The sequence below is a fragment of the Convolutriloba macropyga genome, chromosome 3, assembly GCF_964194025.1.
Source record: "Convolutriloba macropyga chromosome 3, txConMacr16.3, whole genome shotgun sequence".
NCBI classification, from domain to species: domain Eukaryota; kingdom Metazoa; phylum Xenacoelomorpha; order Acoela; family Convolutidae; genus Convolutriloba; species Convolutriloba macropyga.
In genome coordinates, this window is record NC_134470.1 from 55169443 (window position 1) to 55188607 (window position 19165).

Here is a 19165-nt window from a genome sequence, read left to right on the forward strand (position 1 = left end):
ATGGGAAAGCTCAACGGAGTGCACGGCAGGGTTGAAAATTAGCATCAGATCTGTCGTTTTTCATGTTTCTCCTGTTTCTTTTATGATTATCAATATAACTCATGCATATCATTTCTTTCGTTAAACTTATTGAATTTTCTACAGTCAATTGTGCTTTTGTCTCTGACTGTAATGTACTGCCCGGAGCATACCTTGCTTTTTTCTTCCAATTTAACTATGTGTGAGAAAATGTACCCAATCCGCTCGATTTTGCCAATTTTTTAGAAACCTAAATTAAGTTTGTTACAATTTATGCTCAAGTATTGGTGATTTTCAGCATTTTCAGCGTTAGAGCATTTGCGGCATTTCTTGATCTCAATCTTCATTAAACTTAAACAAAATTTGTAGCAAATATATTAGTCTTGCTGTTGTTTAGTCCGTGTTTTTTAAAATCTTTTCCGTTTGTCCCCCCCCCCCCCCCCCCCCCAGCTAAGTGGGTACATGTTATTTGCACGCCCCAGAAGCACGTGCAAGACTTTTACATTATAATTTAATATGGAATAGCACGTGCTCTGTAATGGGGGGTGTACAATGTACTGGGGGGGGGGGGCACAAACGGAAAAGATCCGATTTTTGTGTGCCGTTTTCTCGTGTCGAATTTTAGCCCCCCTCCCTCCCAGCTTTTTATTCATATAACCTATAGCCCCGCAATCATGGTAATTAACCATAGGAGTGCTGTGATTTGGTGGGGGGGGGGGGGGGGCTCTAATGGGAAATACGCGTTTTTTGCCTACCCTGCGCATTTGAATTTTAGATCCCTTCTTATGTCTTTTTATTGCATGTTACTATGTTAAAAAGCACGTGCGCCTGGGGGTGTAAAAGATATAAGCCCGCTTAGCTGGGGGGGGGGGGGGGGGGGGCAAAACAGAATAGATCCGGAATTTTTGTCTTCAAAAACAGGCTAAACAGGTAAATTACGGAGGGCATTAAGTGGTTGAGCAGCTCTTAGAGCTAGAGCCTCAAGCCTCGCTGGTCTCTTAGTATGCGATTAACCGAAACTGTTTCGAGGAGACATAAATTCGTGGTGTGAAGGTCTTGATTTAAGGAGTTCGACCCCCTGAGTTTCCTCCCGCCACTCACCCCTTCACCCCCACTCAGCATTCCCGCACCATTCCTCCCGTCCACCCTCCTTCAACTGGCGATACCCCCTTAAAAATCCAATCCAGCCACCCCACTCCCTAATGCTAGTATCCCTGGACCCCAGTTGGCTGCAAAAACGGGATAAACAGGTGAAACCCGGAGGTCATTAATTCGCTGAGCACCTCTCTTAGAGCTTTACTAGTCTCGAAGTGTCTGTCACCAAAGCTGCTGAGAAGCATAAAATTATGGTGTATGGGCAGTTTTTGGCGGTTTAGACCTTCCCTCAGCCCCTCTCCCCCTCGATGTGTCCACCGGATGTCATTCCTTCCTTACCGAACTCCAAGTCAATATCAGTACTAGGCAAGTCTAAATCCAAGTCTTAACTCGTTTCGTTTCCCAGTATTGGGCAAGTCTAAATACACTGGCAGTTCTTAGCCCATACTTGGATAACACTCGGAAAGTAAAAACCAGCTTTTCGAAATTTTTCAGTAAAAAATTCGAATTTTTAGATTTTTTGTAACGTGTCACGATTGCGAGGTTTTATGTCCACCCCCGCTGTTTTTACTTGACGCCTGGCCACCGCTGCTATGTGCGTCGGTACCTCCAGGACCATGCCCAGATCCAATTCCACTGTCATTTCATGTAGTTATTGTCCGTTTTTAGCCCGAATTTACGAAAATGGACTTAATTTGATGCATATTTCAGATCTTGTGACTGTCTGGTTATGTCTGATTATGCCAAGTGTAAAACGTGACATGATCATAGCTCTGAATCAGTAATGAAATGAGACTTGTAATTAGACTTGCCCATTACTGAAATTGAGTTGTCGTTAGGTCCGGATACGTTCTGGAATGATCTGGTATTTTCCTAAGTATGATCTTTATTTTAGTTGTTTTTAGAAAACTGTAGAAAGCCAATTTTGCTCTGCAATAAAACTTTTTGTTAAATCTGCTCTTTGCAACATCGTAGAGGCGACAATACTGAAAAATAACTCAAATAACTCATTACCACGATTTTCGTTGCTCCGTTTTTCATTTAAATGTGAAAATAGTACCAAACTATCGAAGTTTTGAGTAGTTAATGAATGACCGATGAATGGTGCTGAAAGCTCTTGATGTTATTCTCAAAATACGTAGCTACTGTTTCGAATTTTTCCTCCAATGAAAGGTATAATGTTTGGGATACCATAGGAGGGGTGAACTTGTCCTTTTTCCGCGTTAGTTTCAACCATGTCAGTAATTACTCCTTAAATAGAAGAAATATTTAGTCGCCCGTCCTAGGTTCGCTTGACAATAGGCGTCCGCTCGTTATAACAATCTTCTTTCAGATATTATGAAAAACTTAGCAGTCAAAACAATTCTTGTTAACAGCCCAGCCTTCATTGGGAAAAGGCTGAGAGTCAGTGGGAGCGTTCAACGCGTGAGACACTTGAAGGATAACTACTTTATAGTTCTGCACGATGGAAGCTCCACGGAAAGTATTCAGGTGATGTCTTTTTTTTAAAATCTATCTATCAAGATGCAGCTTTTCATTGGCTAACTTTATAGATATAGATAACCGACTTTATAGTTAACCGACTTTATAGATTACGAATCGGCAACTGATTTATTTTGCCATTTTTTACATTGTTTATACCTTAATTTGAACCAATCTGATCGTTTTGATCAATTACTTCTCATTCGGTTCTGCACACATTTGGCTCTAAGTCCTAGCAACATCGAATGTGTTTCTTTAAGATCTTATAAAAAATGATTGTTTTGAAGGTTGTTGTTCCCTCTTCATCAGAGTTAGCATCAAAAATTGCGAGTGGAGACATCTTACAAATTGAAGGCGAATTAGTGCTCAGTCCAGCAAAAGGTCAAGCTGTTGAAATCATCTCACATAAAATGGACAAGATTGCTGAACGAAATAATTCTTTATACCCTCTCGTCAATACTCATAAAATGGCATTAGATTCCATTCGAAAGTATCCTCATTTACAGTCGAGAACGCAGTACTTTCAAAATATGATGCGTCTAAGAGATGCGGCAGAGTTTTCTTTTCACGACTTCTACAGGAAAAATGGGTTTGTGAAAGTGACTACGCCGATTATTACATCGAATGACTGTGAGGGTGCAGGGGAGTGTTTTAATGTCACTGGAGCTTGTGATGCAGAAGAGAAGATGGAACATGTGTCGAACAGTGTGTAATTGATTTCAAAGCTGACCAAATTTCACATTAAATTTACTAAGTCTTGTTTAAGTAGCTTAAATGAAAAGTGTGCCAAGGGCTTTCTAGAGCCTCATGATTTTTTGACAGGGATGCACACATAAAAATGGTTGATTAGCCAAAATTGTGCCGAGGTAGAAAAAAAAACGTGTCGCGTGTTTAAACCGTTAGTAAGCACGAACGCTAGGTAATGGTTGATTGAATACGATTTTCTCTGTTGGTGCAAAATTTATCTACTGGTGCACCGATATACAGGCGCCAACTGTCCTGTGCCTGTGATTGTCTGGTTTTCCCTATTTCTGATGGTTTTTGTAATCATTGCCTTTATTTCGAAGAAATCGGAAATATGTTTCAGATCCGCCCGAAATTAAGCGAAGCGATTTTAGGCGACTCGATTGCATTTGTCAATGCATCTTTGACTGATCCTAAAACTATTAGAAACTGTTTCGTTTTGCAGCTTTTCTGAGTACTCTGCGATTATTTAATATGAAAAAAAATTAATACAAAATCAACATGATGAACTTGATCAAATGCATATTTATTTTAATGTTATTTTTTTTTAATTTTAATTTTTTTAATTTAAAAAAAAAACAGAAACTGGTGCTTCAGTAATACCTTTTTAAATTCAAAGTCTTCAATCACTACAGGAGCTGAAAATTAGAAGACTTCCGTTAAATGACCCATAAAATACTTGAACGTGATGTTTCAAGTGAAAACAGTCAATCTGCATCAAAGACAGAAAGTTGCTCAAAATCTTCGTAAATTTAAATTGAACGAATCTAGATTATTCGTTAAAATCAAACTAGAGCATTATTTGCTGCATTATTAATGCTTACTTTAACGAGGGTTACCAAAGTTTTTTTTTTATTAAAAACACCTATTTTGTGCAAATTGTTGAAAAAGTAAATGATGAAACGGTAAGTTAATTCTTCGTTTTGTCAACTATCCAATCTAAGCACACCATCAAGACCAAAAATTCGAGATGTAAGAAAGAAAGGAACATTACCATAACCGTTTTTATCTTTCAGCGAATAAATAACTGGGTTCTATTTGAACTTTCAAATGCCTCGCATAATGTGCCAATCCCCAAATACGTACCAAAGAAATTTGAGCGTGGCAGTTAGTCTTTAAAGAGCGTTTTAAAACAAAGTTTAAACTTTCTGCCAATTTTTAGTGAAAAATTGAATATAGTTGAGTTATTTTCAAAAATGGATTTTCCATCTTTTTGCTTTATGTGCCTTGTTTTTTCATTTGCCACTACCGCTTGAATTTTGATGTGTATGAATTTTCATTTGCAACTACCGCTTGTAAGGACCTGTACGTTTTATCAAATTATCCAACAACTTAAGCTTAAGCCCAAAAACAATAATTGTTAGATATTAATACAAAGCAAGTTTTGAAAGGCTGGAAACAAGGCTGGAAAGTTTCAATATTCAATGAATAGTTGGCAGCAGCTTCTGAGATTTAACTAAGTTATTCGAAGCCCAGTATAAATTGAAATCATCTCGTTTTCATCCTCCCTCATTTATCGACAAATAAGAGAAGTTATAGGGGCCAAAGCAAACAATGGCAGGATTGCATCACGAAAAAAATTATTCGTTTTTTCAGAAACAACCCGATGTTTGTAATTTTTTTTCACTTTTCCGATGGTCTTGGTATAAGATTAGTGACAGATATCATATTTCAAAACACCAGGAAATCGCAGAAGTCTTGTTGAGCAAATGCCCTAATTTATTTTTCCAAAAGCAAACATAATAACATCGAGTGAATTGCTCTCAATCTAATGGCGAGCGGTTGATTTCGTCAGTAGCTAGCTGGGTTTTAGGGAGCTAGCATAAGCCTAGATAAGGGATCTGATCGTTGTGGGTGTCGAAACTAGTAAGGCTATAAGAAAACAGTTCGGCGACTTAATGCTGACTGGGTTTTTCCTATTTATGCCTTTTTCGAGGAGGAAAAGTCAAATGGTAGAACGGACAAACAGTATCAGAAATGTAAGCGGTGCTAAAATTATTTTATGAATAAATACTCATGAATGAATTATCCATGAATACTTCTTTTTTTAAAATATTAATTTGTCATACACTAGAAATCAACAGTTGAAGATTAATTTCATAATTGAAGAAGATAATAGTAGAGTTCACGAAGGTTTCCTTCATCTTTTTAAAAAACAATTAATTATTCTCTCCGAAATTATTTTATTTCATGTACATTTGCTTCTCTTTTGTTGAAGCGAACTCTAGAAATCCAAAAAATCAATGTTTTCGTTTTTTTAATAGCCGCACAGCGACAGCTGGGGCTATTATTGGCCTTCTCTAGGTTTTTTTTTTATTTCGTCATGATTTTTGTTACGACCATATGACGTCACAGCCACTTTTTGTTCATTCGTTCATGCAATTTCAACTGAATTGCATGCGTGACGTCATTTTTCGCTCTTAGTGAAGCGAGTTTTTTGTTCATTCGCGTGATTAAATCTTTGGTCACACTTGACTTACCTCACTCTCAAAAATGACTTCCTCACTTTGAAATTGACTTTTATTTACTTTATTTCCAAGAGATAAGGTCAAATGGGTGTGTGTCACTCTAAATGAAGGTTATTTGAGATCAGCTAATAGAGGCAGCAATAACTTATACAGATTTTTAATCAAAATATAACAGATAAGCTTTCAATCAAAAGACAATTTTTTTTATCTGTCTTTTTTACTGTTTTTTTAGACTGCCGATCTACGAATCTATTGTGGCTATTTTCTGGCAATCTGCCAGCTATGTTTTATTCTGAGAAATCGTTAGTTATTAAAAAGGTTTAATACCTAATATACGGGAGAAGACATACTTACGACTGAAGTCGCCAGTTGTTTTTTTCCAAAAGAAATCGGGATCTTTTCCGTTTTTTGCGCCCCCCCCCCAGTAATTTATGCGCCCCCCAGTTACAGAGCACGTGCCATTAAATAGTAAATCATTATGTAAAAATATTGCACGTGCGTCTGCGGGGGTGCAATTAATATGCACCCAATAAACTGGGGGGGGGGGCACAAACGGAAAAGATCCGAAATCCGTTCTTTATTGAAATACATGCGATTTATTTCTGCGCTTTGTTCACTAAATCACCGTCTGCTGATCTAGCGAACATCATTCAAAGTTAGTTATCGATGCGTTATATAAGCCAACCAAGAAGTAGGTGTTTTATTTTCGAAAAATATTGATGTATTTAGTGGCTTCTTTTAGTTTTCTGAAAATTTTGTCAAGAGTTTTAATACAACGAAGTTACGTCGCGCTCACCTAACTGCAAATCTGGACTATAATAATAGTCGCATAATTTGGACTAAATTGCGTGCGTGACGTAATTTTTTCAGCGATTTTGCGCAATTAATTCTGGTCAAACATGACTTACTTGACTCTCAAAAATGACTCCTCACTCAAAGAGACTTTTGCTTACTTTTTGGAAAGTCAGCTGATTGTGTAACTCTAACTGGTAGTTTTGGGAGCAGCTATTAGAAAGAATACATTAGCTAAACAATCTTCTTAAGTCAAAATGTGACATATTAGCAATTAAAAAGAAAAATTAGAATTTCTATAGTTCAGCCTTATTTTTCATTACATTTTTGAGGTTCCAGGTCTATGAAGCTATTGCACTTTTTTCCGGCAATTTGCCTGCTGTTTTTGGATTTTCCATTTTTTTCAAGTTTCCAATTAACGAAATTGTGCCTTTCAATCAAAATCGGACTTACACATATTAAAGAATCGGAAATTTAGAAAATGGCGCCCTTTCTTTTCCCAAACGCCATCAATCTACGGTTGATCTTTTTTTCTTCAATTTTTCGAAAATTTGGAAATTTTGTTAGGAATTCAAAACTAGACTTTGAGCTACAAACTGTATTTTATTTTCGCTAATTTTGTTTGATGTTATCAATTAAGCGAAAACTTCACTGAGGAAAAAAAACCTGGCTTGCATATATATTCCTCCAATTTTGAAAAGGTGTTTGAGCTAATATTTTGTAATGGTGCTTTTTCAATGGAGTTATCTTGAAATCTTCGCCACGATTTTGTGGGATCAAGAATTCGTTCTAACGTAATTAGAGAACCAAAGGGTGCGAAAGCGTTTGGTTTTGTCTTTGTTTGCTTCCTTGTTAAAGGCTTTGTTTTTAATTTTCAAGTTGTAAACAAACTGTTTCGTATGCCTTAGAGGTGGAGTTACCCCCCCCCCCCAAAAGTAAAAAAAAATAGAGTGCTATATAGTATCATGTGAAAATACAATGTGTAGACGGGGACATAGAAACGGGGGGGGGGGGTGGGCAGAAGACCAGACGTTGTTACTATCACCATTTTTACGGCTAGGGGAATGAAATAATTCCTGGGAAACAGCTTTGCGTCATTTTTTTGTTCTTCTTAATTGCTTTACACTTAGTCCTGATAGGTTTGTAGCTGTCGTCTTCGCGCATGAATGTTTTGGTGTTTAGCAGCAGCACTTGAGTTTCTCTTTCTGTTCTCTTCATTTTCTTTTGATTCAACGCCCTTGAAAATGATTTCAATCAATTGCACAAAGATGATCGCTAAAATGAAAACGACGACTATGACTTGAGCGTTGCGATTTGGTCCATTGCAATCCTGTTGGCTGAAATCAAATGATGATAAATAGCAAGACATGGGATAGTCGGGATATGTAAGTTCTTATTGTGATCGTTCTTCTGTCTTTTCAAATAGCTTTCGTTTAAGTCGAATTATTTTGTTGCCCAACAAAATGTGAGGTCTGGTAAATAATCTGGTTGATTTGGGAAAAAATAACTGGTCCTATGTTCGCAAAGTTACAATAAATAAAGCGAATCTATGCCATTCAAAATTTAATAAGCCAATGTAGTAATCTTAGAAGAAGGAGGGTATTTTCAAAACTTAAGTAATTGTCATTGAACTACTTCGCATGTACGAATTGATTAGTATACAGCGCAGAGTTGAGAGGAGGTGAAGCCGAGTTGAAACGAAGCCCGGTACTAATCAATGAGGTATCGAAAGTAGTTCTATTAGTATATGTAGAACAAAATCTGTCACCCGAGGGTCTTAGTGCCCGGACACGAGGGGCTTGCGCCCGATTGCGGGGCACGGGGCCCGAGGGGACTAAGATTTAGTTCTAACGTAATTAGAAAACCAAAGGGTGCGAAAATTGAATTTCGGTTGAAATTGAAGGATTAATGAAAGAAATATTCTTAAAAAAATATAGGAGCAGCCGATTATTCAGTGGTTTGATTTAAGTGCCAAAAGTTAGATTTCGAACGAAGTCTAAGTTTTTTGCTCTAAACTTAGTGTCCTACATTTGGACACGAAGTTCAAGGCAACAAAAAAACTTTCTTAGTAAATCTCTAAATATTGCTAGCATCTAGCAGGGTTCCTCTTAACATTTCCTTTTCAGATTTTTTTTTTTGTGTTTAGGTTCGCAAGCGTACGGTATTCTGCTAAGGTGGGAAAATTTTCACAAGTTCTGAGGATGATCAATGGTGCTGATTTTTTCAAGAATTAATTCGACGATAAATAATATTTTCTTAGAGACGAATTTATTATTATTGTTTGTTTACCTTTTTGTGCAATCAGATTTGTGTTCATTCTATTAATAGAGGAAAAATTTGCCTAGTTTTATTAATGATTAATAATAATTATGGTTTCCTGCGTAATCGCAGCGGAACAACATTGGGCCGACAGTAGCCTGTTCTCAGCTGCCCTTTTTCTTATTATTCCCACATTTCATACTGATCTTTTCATGAGCAACATGGCTCTTTTTTGGTGACTATAGCCACTTTTTTTGCGTCTGAAACTTACACGTGGGATCATCATTGCAGCCAACATTGGTCAGGCTCTGGTCAACTGAAGCTATGGTTAAGCAAGAGCTCATTTTCACACAGACAGCTTCACAGATGAAGGGGATTGAACTCTCAATCATTGGCGTGTGAATCACACACTTTACCTCTCGGCTATCACTTTACCAAATCTGGCTATCACATTATTTTAGTGTGAGTGTTCATGCTCGATAATGCGCTATCCAGAAAAGCGTTTAGCATGGGTTGGAAAACCCATCACGTGATGTGTTTTAGTTTTGTTTCAAGTTTTGTTTCGTTTTAAATGATATTTGTGATATTAGTATGCTGAGTTAATTTAAATTTGTCAGATTTGCTAAGAGTGTAATTGATGTGTTTCCCTGATTTTTTTCCTTATTCAATTGCTGAGATGAATGAAGTAAGGTGCGATTAGCATATTTGAGGTTGTTTGAGTGAATAGTGAGAATATTACTCAGATTTCGATTTCGATCGAATTTTCAATCAACTCAGTTTGACTATCGGTCATGAGATGTATAGAATTTGGGCAAGGATTTTGGTGGGGGGTTCAAACTTGAGTTTTATGTTTTTCACTGTTTTAAAAGGATTATTGTTAGTTTTATTCATATCGTTTTATTTTCCAGTTTGTAGTTCCATTACATTAATTTCAGATGATGTAAATCAAAACATTCAACATTGTCTTGGCACATCCCGAGAGGTTCGATTTATTAATAGTTTTAATAATTTATTTAAAAATTGCTCAGAAATAGCTTCGTTCAGGCGTACGCGGCATATGAATGACCTTTTGGGTGATATAAGCAAGTTTTAGGAGGAGTATCTAAAACAGGATAGCTTGATAGAAATAGGTTGGAAGGAAGTTTCATGGATAGAATTTCGGTATAAATAGTTGGCCTAAATTAAGTACCAATTTAGTTGAAGAGGAGAGGGGGTTTTTAGTAGGCAAAAACGGTTGGCGCAAGATGTCCGTAGAGTTTCGCAATGAAGAGATTGTTCGGTTAACCGAAGCGTTCTGTAAAGGAGTCGCTTGCTGATGTAAAGCAAGTTGAAATATTCATGCATAGTTTGCCGAAATATCGCAACAGTTGACGTATGAATACTCAAGTATCAGCCTATGAGTGTTTATATGGCTCAGTATGCTGAACGTTTATTGTTGAACAGATTTTAATTACAGAGGTTCCCTCCAATTCAAACTGTACTAGGAGAGGTGTAACAATTCAATTTGCTCCCTGGTGGAAACGATCACATATAGAAATGGGTGGGAACAACAGTGTGTCAAAGACTATAGTGGAAGAAACGCTTTTTAATAGATAGAAAAGCGATATCTGAGGCTAATACTGGCCTTTCCTTTGTTTTTTTTTCAATATTTTTTTCCTTTGTTTTTTTCAATCCTTTGTTTTAAACAGGTTTTTTTTACGACCATATTACGTCACAATCACCACTTCAAATCTGCTTTTTGTTCATTCGTTCATGCAACTTGAGTTGAATTCCGTGCGTGACTTCATGTTTCACCCCTCAGAGAGAGAGAGAGAGAGAGAGAGAGAGAGAGAGAGAGAGTGTTTTTGTTCATTCGCGCGATTAAATTTTTGGTCACACTTGACTTACCTTGCTCTCAAAAATGACTTACTCAGTCTGAAATTGATTTTTCATCACTTTAGTTCAAAGAGATAAGGTCAAATGAGTGTGTGTCACTCTAACTGAAGGGTATATAAGGGGCGCTAATAAAATCAGCCGTAAGCTAAACATTTTCTTAAAAGCTGTTTGCTTTCCATTTCTTTGAGACTCAGCTATATAAAGCTATCTATTGCGGCTATTTTCTGGCAACCTGCCATCTATGCTCCTAATTTTCGGAATCTACAAGACGTCTATTTCTTTTGGTAATGTAATAGGAACACCTCGGTTTTTTATGGAGTTAATAAAGCGTGGTCCCATAGTTAGTGAGTTAGGTGATGACCTTTGGTTTTATTTAACAATTAAATTCAGTGTTCTTTGTCAACCGTCGCTCTGTGCTCAAGCAGTTTTAGCAATGTCTTCAGGCTTATCCATAGTTACTGGTTGGGGGCGCCTGATTCGAAAATTGAGAAAGGTGCTTGGCGAACATTTACACCTCTTAGGTTAGGGGTCCGTTAAGGTGTTTCGAAAAAACTTTTGAAGATTATGGGAAAAGGCTGCTTTAGTTTGGGCACTAAAAGAGAAAGACCTCGGTGGCTCCAGAGATATTACAGAACATGCACAGTTTTTGGTTAAAACTGAGATATCATTGAAGCATTATAATCGTGAGAAAATAAGGGGAGGTAAACGTAATCGATACCCAACAATGGTGGCCTTACTGTGGACACAGAGTGCAGTTTGTGTACATTTCTGCCGCCAAAGGATCCTGCACTACTTTAGAGTGCGTTAAGTTGACTTTTGTTAATCAAGCTTTGCTTAAGTTTGTGAAGGTTAAATGGTTGCCCCACGTGATCAGGAGCTGTTTTATAGCTATGGTCAAGTTTTTTGAAGCAAGTGTCAACAATGAGAATTTGATGTCATTTTTTTGAGTAATGATTTTTTTCATTAAATTTACACTTTCAAAAGTTTTTCTCGCCTAAATTTTTGTTGATTGTGCTGTAGTTGATGCCCCAGGGCCCTTATTCTGTCTTGTTTAATAAAATTGGGCTAAATGTGAAAGTAAAAAGGGATTAAATGGAGTTTGGCCCGTGAAAAGGGCTTGATGTCGAGTACCTTTTTGCGGAAATAAAGGTTGTCTTTAATTTTTGGGTGAGTAAATAGTTTTAAAGAACGGACCCCAATAAAAGGCGTGGTCAATCTATGGAAGGTTAACATCAAAATGCATTATTGTTGGCGAAGTTATAGTGAATTTAGGTTTGTTAGGGAAAGCAAAGTCATGGTTTTAGGGGATACTGTTTGCGGAGTTGGAATGCTTGTTCGAGGGTGTCGTTGGTGGGATTTTTGAGGCAGTTTAGGATCAGGTGGTAATCAACAAAATTGGGACTGAAGGTCACTGTTTTCAAGATATAACCGGGGTCTACAATTTCGACGAAAAGAGAAATTGTGCTGTGGTTTCGGATAATAAGGGTTACCAGCGTTGCTTGGCGACCGTGAAATAGGTAAGGGTACATGGGGAAGAGTACAATTGTGGGTCGATAGCCTCCGTTATGGTCAACGTGATAGTCGTCCCAATTAATAAAAGGAGTTTTTGCTGTGGTTGATAGGGTGTTGTGGATTGTCTATTTAGATTTGAGTTCTCCATTCAAAAAATTTTCCACTAGTTTTCAAAAATGATTGAACTACGGAATAATTTGGGGTATCTTTTTCAAAAATTGCTCTATGATGGCTGTTCTCATATGTCTATACCCAAAAATTATTGTAATATCAGGTAAAATCTTAAAACAATGGTGGCCTTACTGTGGACACAGAGAGCAGTTTGTGTACATTTCTGCCGCCAAAGGATCCTGCACTACTTTAGAGTGCATTAAGTTGTCTTTTGTTAATCTAGCTTTGCTTAAGTTTGTGAAGGTTAAATGGTTGCCCCACGTGATCAGGTGCTGTTTTATAGCTATGGTCAAGTTTTTTGAAGCAAGTGTCAACAATGAGAATTTGATGTCATTTTTTTGAGTAATGATTTTTTCATTAAATTTACACTTTCAAAAGTTTTTCTCGCCTAAATTTTTGTTGATTGTGCTGTAGTTGATGCCCCAGGGCCCTTATTCTGTCTTCTTTAATAAAATTGGGCTAAATGTGAAAGTAAAAAGGGATTAAATGGAGTTTGGCCCGTGAAAAGGGCTTGATGTCGATTACATTTTTGCGGAAATAAAGGTTTCCTTTAAATTTTGGGTGGGTAAATAGTTTTAAAGAACGGACCCCAATAAAAGGCGTGGTCAATCTATGGAAGGTTAACATCAAAATGCATTATTGTTGGCGAAGTTATAGTGAAATTAGGTCTGTTAGGGAAAGCAAAGTCATGGCTTTAGGGGATACTGTTTGCGGAGTTGGCATGCTTGTTCGAGGGTGTCGTTGGTGGGATTTTTGAGGCAGTTTAGGATCAGGTGGTCATCAACAAAATTGGGACTGAAGGTCACCGTTTTCAAGATATAACCGGGGTCTACAATTTCGACGAAAAGAGAAATGGTGCTGTGGTTTCGGATAATAAGGGTTACCAGCGTTGCTTGGCGACCGTGAAATAGGTAAGGGTACATGGGGAAGAGTACAATTGTGGGTCGATAGCCTCCGTTATTGTCAACGTGAAAGGCGTCCCAATTAATAAAAGGAGTTTTTGCTGTGGTTGATAGGGTGTTGTGGATTGTCTATTTAGATTTGAGTTCTCCATTCAAAAAATTTTCCACTAGTTTTCAAAAATGATTGAACTACGGAATAATTTGGGGTATCTTTTTCAAAAATTGCTCTATGATGGCTGTTCTCATATGTCTATACCCAAAAATTATTGTAATATCAGGTAAAATCTTAAAACTGATGAAAAAACCAGGAACAGATTGAAGTTAATCCAAATTAACATAAAAATTGTAAATTTTGTCGGAGTATCTTCACATTAGGGGATCTTTTCTTCGTAGTGGTTTAGGCATAGAAATTCTGGTGTAAAACATTTGGACAAAAAAATTTTTATCCAAATGAATTTTGGGCAAGGTCGCGAATTGTGCTTTGTTCAGCAGGGTTTGAATAAGTGTTATTCATATAACTTCTACTGCCAATTGCGGCTGGTTGGTAAAAAACCAAAACTGTTTAAAAAATGTTTGGATTTTCGTGTATTTGATGTTTGTATTGATACGGTCTTAGATTGCTTGCTGCTCAGACTTGCGAGGAATATTCAATTGTGACTGGGAGTGTTAAGCGTGACTGCGTAGTTATGATGATTTTTTGTGTATTAATTTGAAATAGGGGTCTTTCTTTAATTAAAAGGAAACTTTTTTTACTGTCGATGATAGCGTTTTAGCCATTACAGGTAGTAAAAGTTTTTACTCAATAAAAATTTTGTTTGTCATTGATTGAAATTTAAATATAAATTATCCATAGAATAATAAGAGAAGGAATAGTGAGAATGCTGCCGACTGTTAAACAATTTTTGATTTTATGCGGTTCATCTAATTGCTGCGTTCTGATTGGCTAGAAGTTCTTTTTTTCATGTTCCATTTATCTCTTCAACTCTTTCTGCCTTTTTCGATGCGCTTCATAGTAATTTTGACTTACAATTTCTCCATTGTTTTGTTACTGTTTTATTTTCCTTTATACTTGCATTCAAAAATTATTTCTTTTAATGGTAAGCTCCATCAAGTTTTGCGCTTTCTTTTACACGTAAATGTTTTGCAAAGTAACTATTTCGTGAATGTCGTCACATGGTAACAGCTATTGTCTTTGTCCTGAATTTGCCGGCAAGGGTGCTTTTTCCAATTAGTTTGTTTCTGTGAAGTTTCTTGATAAGGGGGGTTCAGGTTTCTGCTCTTTCGTTTTGTGACGTAGCGCTGCTAATTGATCCAATTTTGGTTATTTCTCTCATTGTGATTGCCTAATTGAAGGGAATTAGAAAAATGTTTTCGTTAAAGCTAGGTGTGCAGTAAATGTTTTGTAGAAAATGATGCAGGTTGTTTTTGGCTGCTGTTTGAATGGAGTTGTGGCGTTGAGATGAGGTGGTTGCCTCCGATATCAACCACGTGCCGTGTTGTAGTTGCTTGCATATATCCTGCAAAAGGTGCGCATTGGAGTGCGAAAACGTTCTAGCTGGTTATATTGTTGACTTTGGTCGCTGAATATCACTGTTGCCTTTGTAGCTCTTCCTCAATAGAAGGGACGCTTTTAGTAGCCTGAAAAGCTTCGGCTTTAATAGGTTGGTCTATATGTATGTTGTTTCTATTGTAGGTTGAGAAGTGTTTATTAAATTTGTTCTGGTGGTTATTCTACCATTTGGTTGCGTTTTTTGTGAAGCTGATGCCTAGATTGAGGCTATGCCTGCTGCCATTATATTCTCGACCGAGATTTATTAGAGTGTTAGTGAGTAGAATGCTGTTGTCACTCTCGCTCGGGGTTCAGTTGATATATTCTGAGTCTTCTTTTGATTATTGAGCGTAGTTCATTTACTCCGACATTGTCCAGTTCTCTGAGAAATTCCTTCTTGTGTTTGAAGGGTTCAGTTGATATATTCTGAGTCTTCTTTTGATTATTGAGCGTAGTTCATTTACTCCGACATTGTCCAGTTCTCTGAGAAATTCCTTTTTGTATTTGAAGGGCATTCCCTGTATATATTGTTCAGATTTTTCTTGTCCTCTCATCATTGCGGTCACTTCCGTCACCAGCGTCATCGATGGCGGCAAAGTTTGCAAGCCGCTGTAAGTCAGGTAGGAATTCATGTGGTTGTTCAACGGAATCAAAATTTCTGCTCTGTATGTCTAGCTCAAAGTTACGGCGTTGGTGAGGGCCCTAGTTTTGGTTGCGTAGATGCTCTAAAGCGTCATCCAGGATGTTCCGTTTGTTTTCGTAAACGTAGGTATTAGTTCAGTGTATTTCCGTCCAGGTGGAAGTGTAAGTATCTGGCTGGCTGTTGATAGTCCGCCGTAATCCTGGCAGCTGCTATGCTGGCTCTCAAGAGGCCTTCGTTCGGTAGCCCCGCGACACGTTTGAGTGATACGTTGGGTTGGCGAGGGGCTGCCATTGCTATTTGAGTGTTTTATGAGTAGAAGGAACAGTTCTCTCGTGAGCCTTGTTCGTAAGCTTTCAATTTACAAAATTGGTGAGACTGAATTATTTGTTTGTTTGAGGTTCTTACTGCTGTGTTTCAGCTTGAGCTTCTATAAGCTTATATGTATCAGCTTCAAGGAGTTTAAGTTTTGGTATTTTTGAGTAATTATGTTTGATAATGAATATTCCCTACCTCTTGGAGATCGGCGAAAAATTTTGACGTCGATAAGTTGCAGCAGGGCATTAACAATTTGCCTGTTTTTGTGAAAATTTTCCTAGAAGAATAAGCACCGATTTGTGATTTCCGAGATTTTTATTGTGAAGCTTCAACTGTGGTAGTTATTTTCTCCCTATATCCGAATTTTCGTGAGCTTTCAATTTACAAATCTGGCGAGACTGGATTATTTGTTTGTTAGAGGTTCTTACTGCTGTGCTTTCAGCTTGAGCTTCTATACACTTATATGTATCAGCTTCAAGGAGTTTAAGTTTTGGTATTTTTGAGTAATTATGTTTGATAATGAATATTCCCTACCTCATGGAGATCGGCGAGCAATTTTGACGTCGATAAGTTGCAGCATAGCATTCACAATTTGCCTGATTTTGTGATAATTTTCCTAGAAGAATAAGCATCGATTTGTGATTTCCCGAGATTTTTTATTGTGAAGCTTCAACTGTGATAATAATTTTCTCCCTATATATCCGAATTTTCGTAAGCTTTCAATTTAATAATCTGGAGAGACTGGATTATTTGTTTGTTTCAGGTTCTTACTGCAGTGTTTTCAGCTTGAGCTTCTATAAGCTTATCTGTATCAGCTTCAAGGATTTAAGTTTTGGAGATCGGGGAACAATTTTGACGGCGTTAAGTTGCAGCAGGGCATTCACAATTTGCCTGTTTTTGTGATAATTTTCCTAGAGGAATAAGCATGGATTTGTGATTTCCGAGATATTTTATTGTGAAGCTTCAACTGTGGTAATAATTTTCTCCCTTTCTTTGGTTTTGCCTAATGACGATTTCAGTCTCTGTCGCCATATGCTAACCTCTAAATATTGGTAGCGTCTAGGAGGGTTCCTCCCAACGTTTAGGTATCCAGTGCGGTTTTTGTTTCCTTTTTCAGTATATTTTCGAAGTGTTTAGTTTCACAAGCGTCTGGTATTCTGCTATGATGGGACGTTCTGAGGATGATGAATAGCGCTGATTTTTTCAAGAATAAATTCTAGAATGAATAAGAATTCGTGCGATGCATTTCTTATTTGTACTGTTTATTTACTTTTTTTGTCCAGTCAAAATTTAGTTCATTCTATTAATAGATAGGAAATGTTTTCCAAGTTCGTTTTAGTCTGAGTGTTCATGCTCGATAACTTTTATTCTTTATGTCCAACTTCAATCTCCCCAACTAAGCTGTCTGCCTCGAAGTTTTAGTGACCGATGATATCGTACCCTGGGGTCTCTAAAACAGTTTGAGCAACTCATTTTTTTTGGCATTCATTTGGGATTGGCATTTATTTCTCATTCATTTAGATTTGCTCTTCCTCTAAGTTTGTGATAATTAAGGATTTTTTGATTGCCTGTAAACCAAAACAAATTCAATTCGAACTTTCGCATCTTTAACAAAAGTGTATACTTTGTTACAAGTGAGGCTAGGCTACCCTTAATTTGTTTTCTGGTTATCAAATCATGTCGAATGCTGAATTGTGAAATCTGGCGTAACAGGAGTCAGTCCTGTGTAGTAGCTAAATCAGAAAGTGACAAAGAGCACAAGGGCAAGCGGAACCACTTTTTCGCTATCCCAACTCAGCTGACAGTTAGTGGCCAACTGCACCTCGAATCGCTTATCAGTGGTCTACACAATGTCTACACATTAGGTCCAGCATTCAGAGCAGAACATTCTAGAACTATACGACATCTATCTGAATTTTATATGGTAGAGGCCGAACTAGCTTACATAGACTCTGTCCATGTGTTAATGGATAATGTCGAACATTGTTTGAAGTTTTCTATCGATTCTCTACTAAATGATAAGCTGAAAGAGTTGCAATTTTTGTGGAGCAAAGCTAATATGGAAGACGTCCCTTTAAGTTCGAAGCATTGGAGGTACATTTTAGAATCGGATTTCGTGCGACTGTCTTTTGCTGAAGCGATCGGAATTTTAAATAACGAGTTCATCGGCCCTTCAGAAAAAGGATCACGATTAACAATGAAAAGCGAACTATTACGTGAGCATGAATTATTCTTGACAGAGAAGTTCAACTTGCCAGTTTTTGTTTACAATTATCCGAAGCAACAAAAGGCGTTTTATGTTCGGGAAAATGAATCTAGTGGCAGTAATACCTGCGCTAGTTTTGACTTGTTAGTTCCACGAGTGAGTGAGCTTGTCGGAGGGAGTGTGCGTGAAAATCGTATTGAGAAGTTGGAGCACAAAATGAAGGAGGTAAGAATTTTCCGTCCCATTATAACCTGACCTTTGTATATCTCCCAGAACGATGAATTTGGGTAATACTGGGTACTTCTTGACTACAGCGTCATTAAAACAGGTGTGGACATGGAATTTTTAACGGAATAGTCTTTTTCTGGTCTTAAAATAATGAATTCTATTTTCTATAACACATTTTTGAAATAATTTTCAAGAAGAGACGAGCATCATAGACACCAAATAAATAACTTGTTTGCGTGAGAATTTTTGCGACCCCACAAGAGCTCATGTTAATTTACCTATAGCCCCCATCATGGTAAACATACTATAATGGGAAAGACACCAATTCCTAACTAACTTTCTTGGACTTGAACTTGTTAAAGAGTCTGGCGAGGAAAGAGGCGTCATCAGTGAATGCCTTGGATTGGTACCTGGACCTGAGGAGGTTTGGCAGCATACCCCATGGAGGATACGGAATAGGGTTTGAAAGGTATCTCCTTTGGCTAACTGGATCGGCTAATATTAGGAACACGATACCCTTTCCAAGGCATATTGATTATTGTCCCATGTAGAAATTGTAGATTTAGATATTGTACATTTGAACAAATTTGAATTGATTATGTATCCCACTTTTGTCGAAACATCTACAGCAAGCACCTGTTGGGTTTAGTCAATAGATTTATTAGCTGCAACTTATGTCCCCATGTTGACACTCAGAGTTTCTGACTTCGTGTGCTTGGCGTCATCTGTTTTCTTTAATTTGGGATTTAAGCCTAGGGTGTAATGTTTTTTGATCATATATCACATACCTCATTCGGACAATTAATATATTTAATTAAAAACCAAAAAAAGGGAAAATTTTTCAATAATATAGGGATCTTTTGCTTGAAAGACATTTTAAAATGTTTTCCCACGGCGTAGCCCCCC

General features: G+C 37.4%; 1 protein-coding gene across 2 annotated transcripts; it reads left to right on the top strand.

The window, feature by feature from the left end:
- The first annotated feature begins 2365 nt into the window (after positions 1-2365).
- On the top strand, positions 2366-18867 carry LOC142336293 (asparaginyl-tRNA synthetase-like). 2 transcript variants are annotated; one of them, XM_075385009.1, is made up of 4 exons: positions 2366-2604; positions 2883-3300; positions 17556-18256; positions 18622-18867. In XM_075385009.1, the coding sequence occupies exons 1-4, from the start codon at positions 2452-2454 to the stop codon at positions 18808-18810; spliced, it is 1461 nt and encodes a 486-aa protein (XP_075241124.1). In that variant the 5' UTR covers positions 2366-2451; the 3' UTR covers positions 18811-18867. The 2 variants fall into 2 exon arrangements, with proteins under 2 accessions (XP_075241124.1, XP_075241123.1); XM_075385008.1 differs by having other exon boundaries at positions 2369-2604; positions 2883-3304; positions 17539-18256.
- The last annotated feature ends 298 nt before the right edge of the window (positions 18868-19165 follow it).

Bases quoted from the DNA above. Each gene is read 5' to 3' on its own strand.
- LOC142336293 (XM_075385008.1), top strand. From the start codon at position 2,452: ATGAAAAACTTAGCAGTCAAAACAATTCTTGTTAACAGCCCAGCCTTC. The intron at 3,305-17,538 runs GTAATTGATTTC...CTGGCGTAACAG, and splicing joins GAACATGTGTCGAACAGTGT to GAGTCAGTCCTGTGTAGTAG. The intron at 18,257-18,621 runs GTAAGAATTTTC...AACTTGTTAAAG, and splicing joins TGGAGCACAAAATGAAGGAG to AGTCTGGCGAGGAAAGAGGC.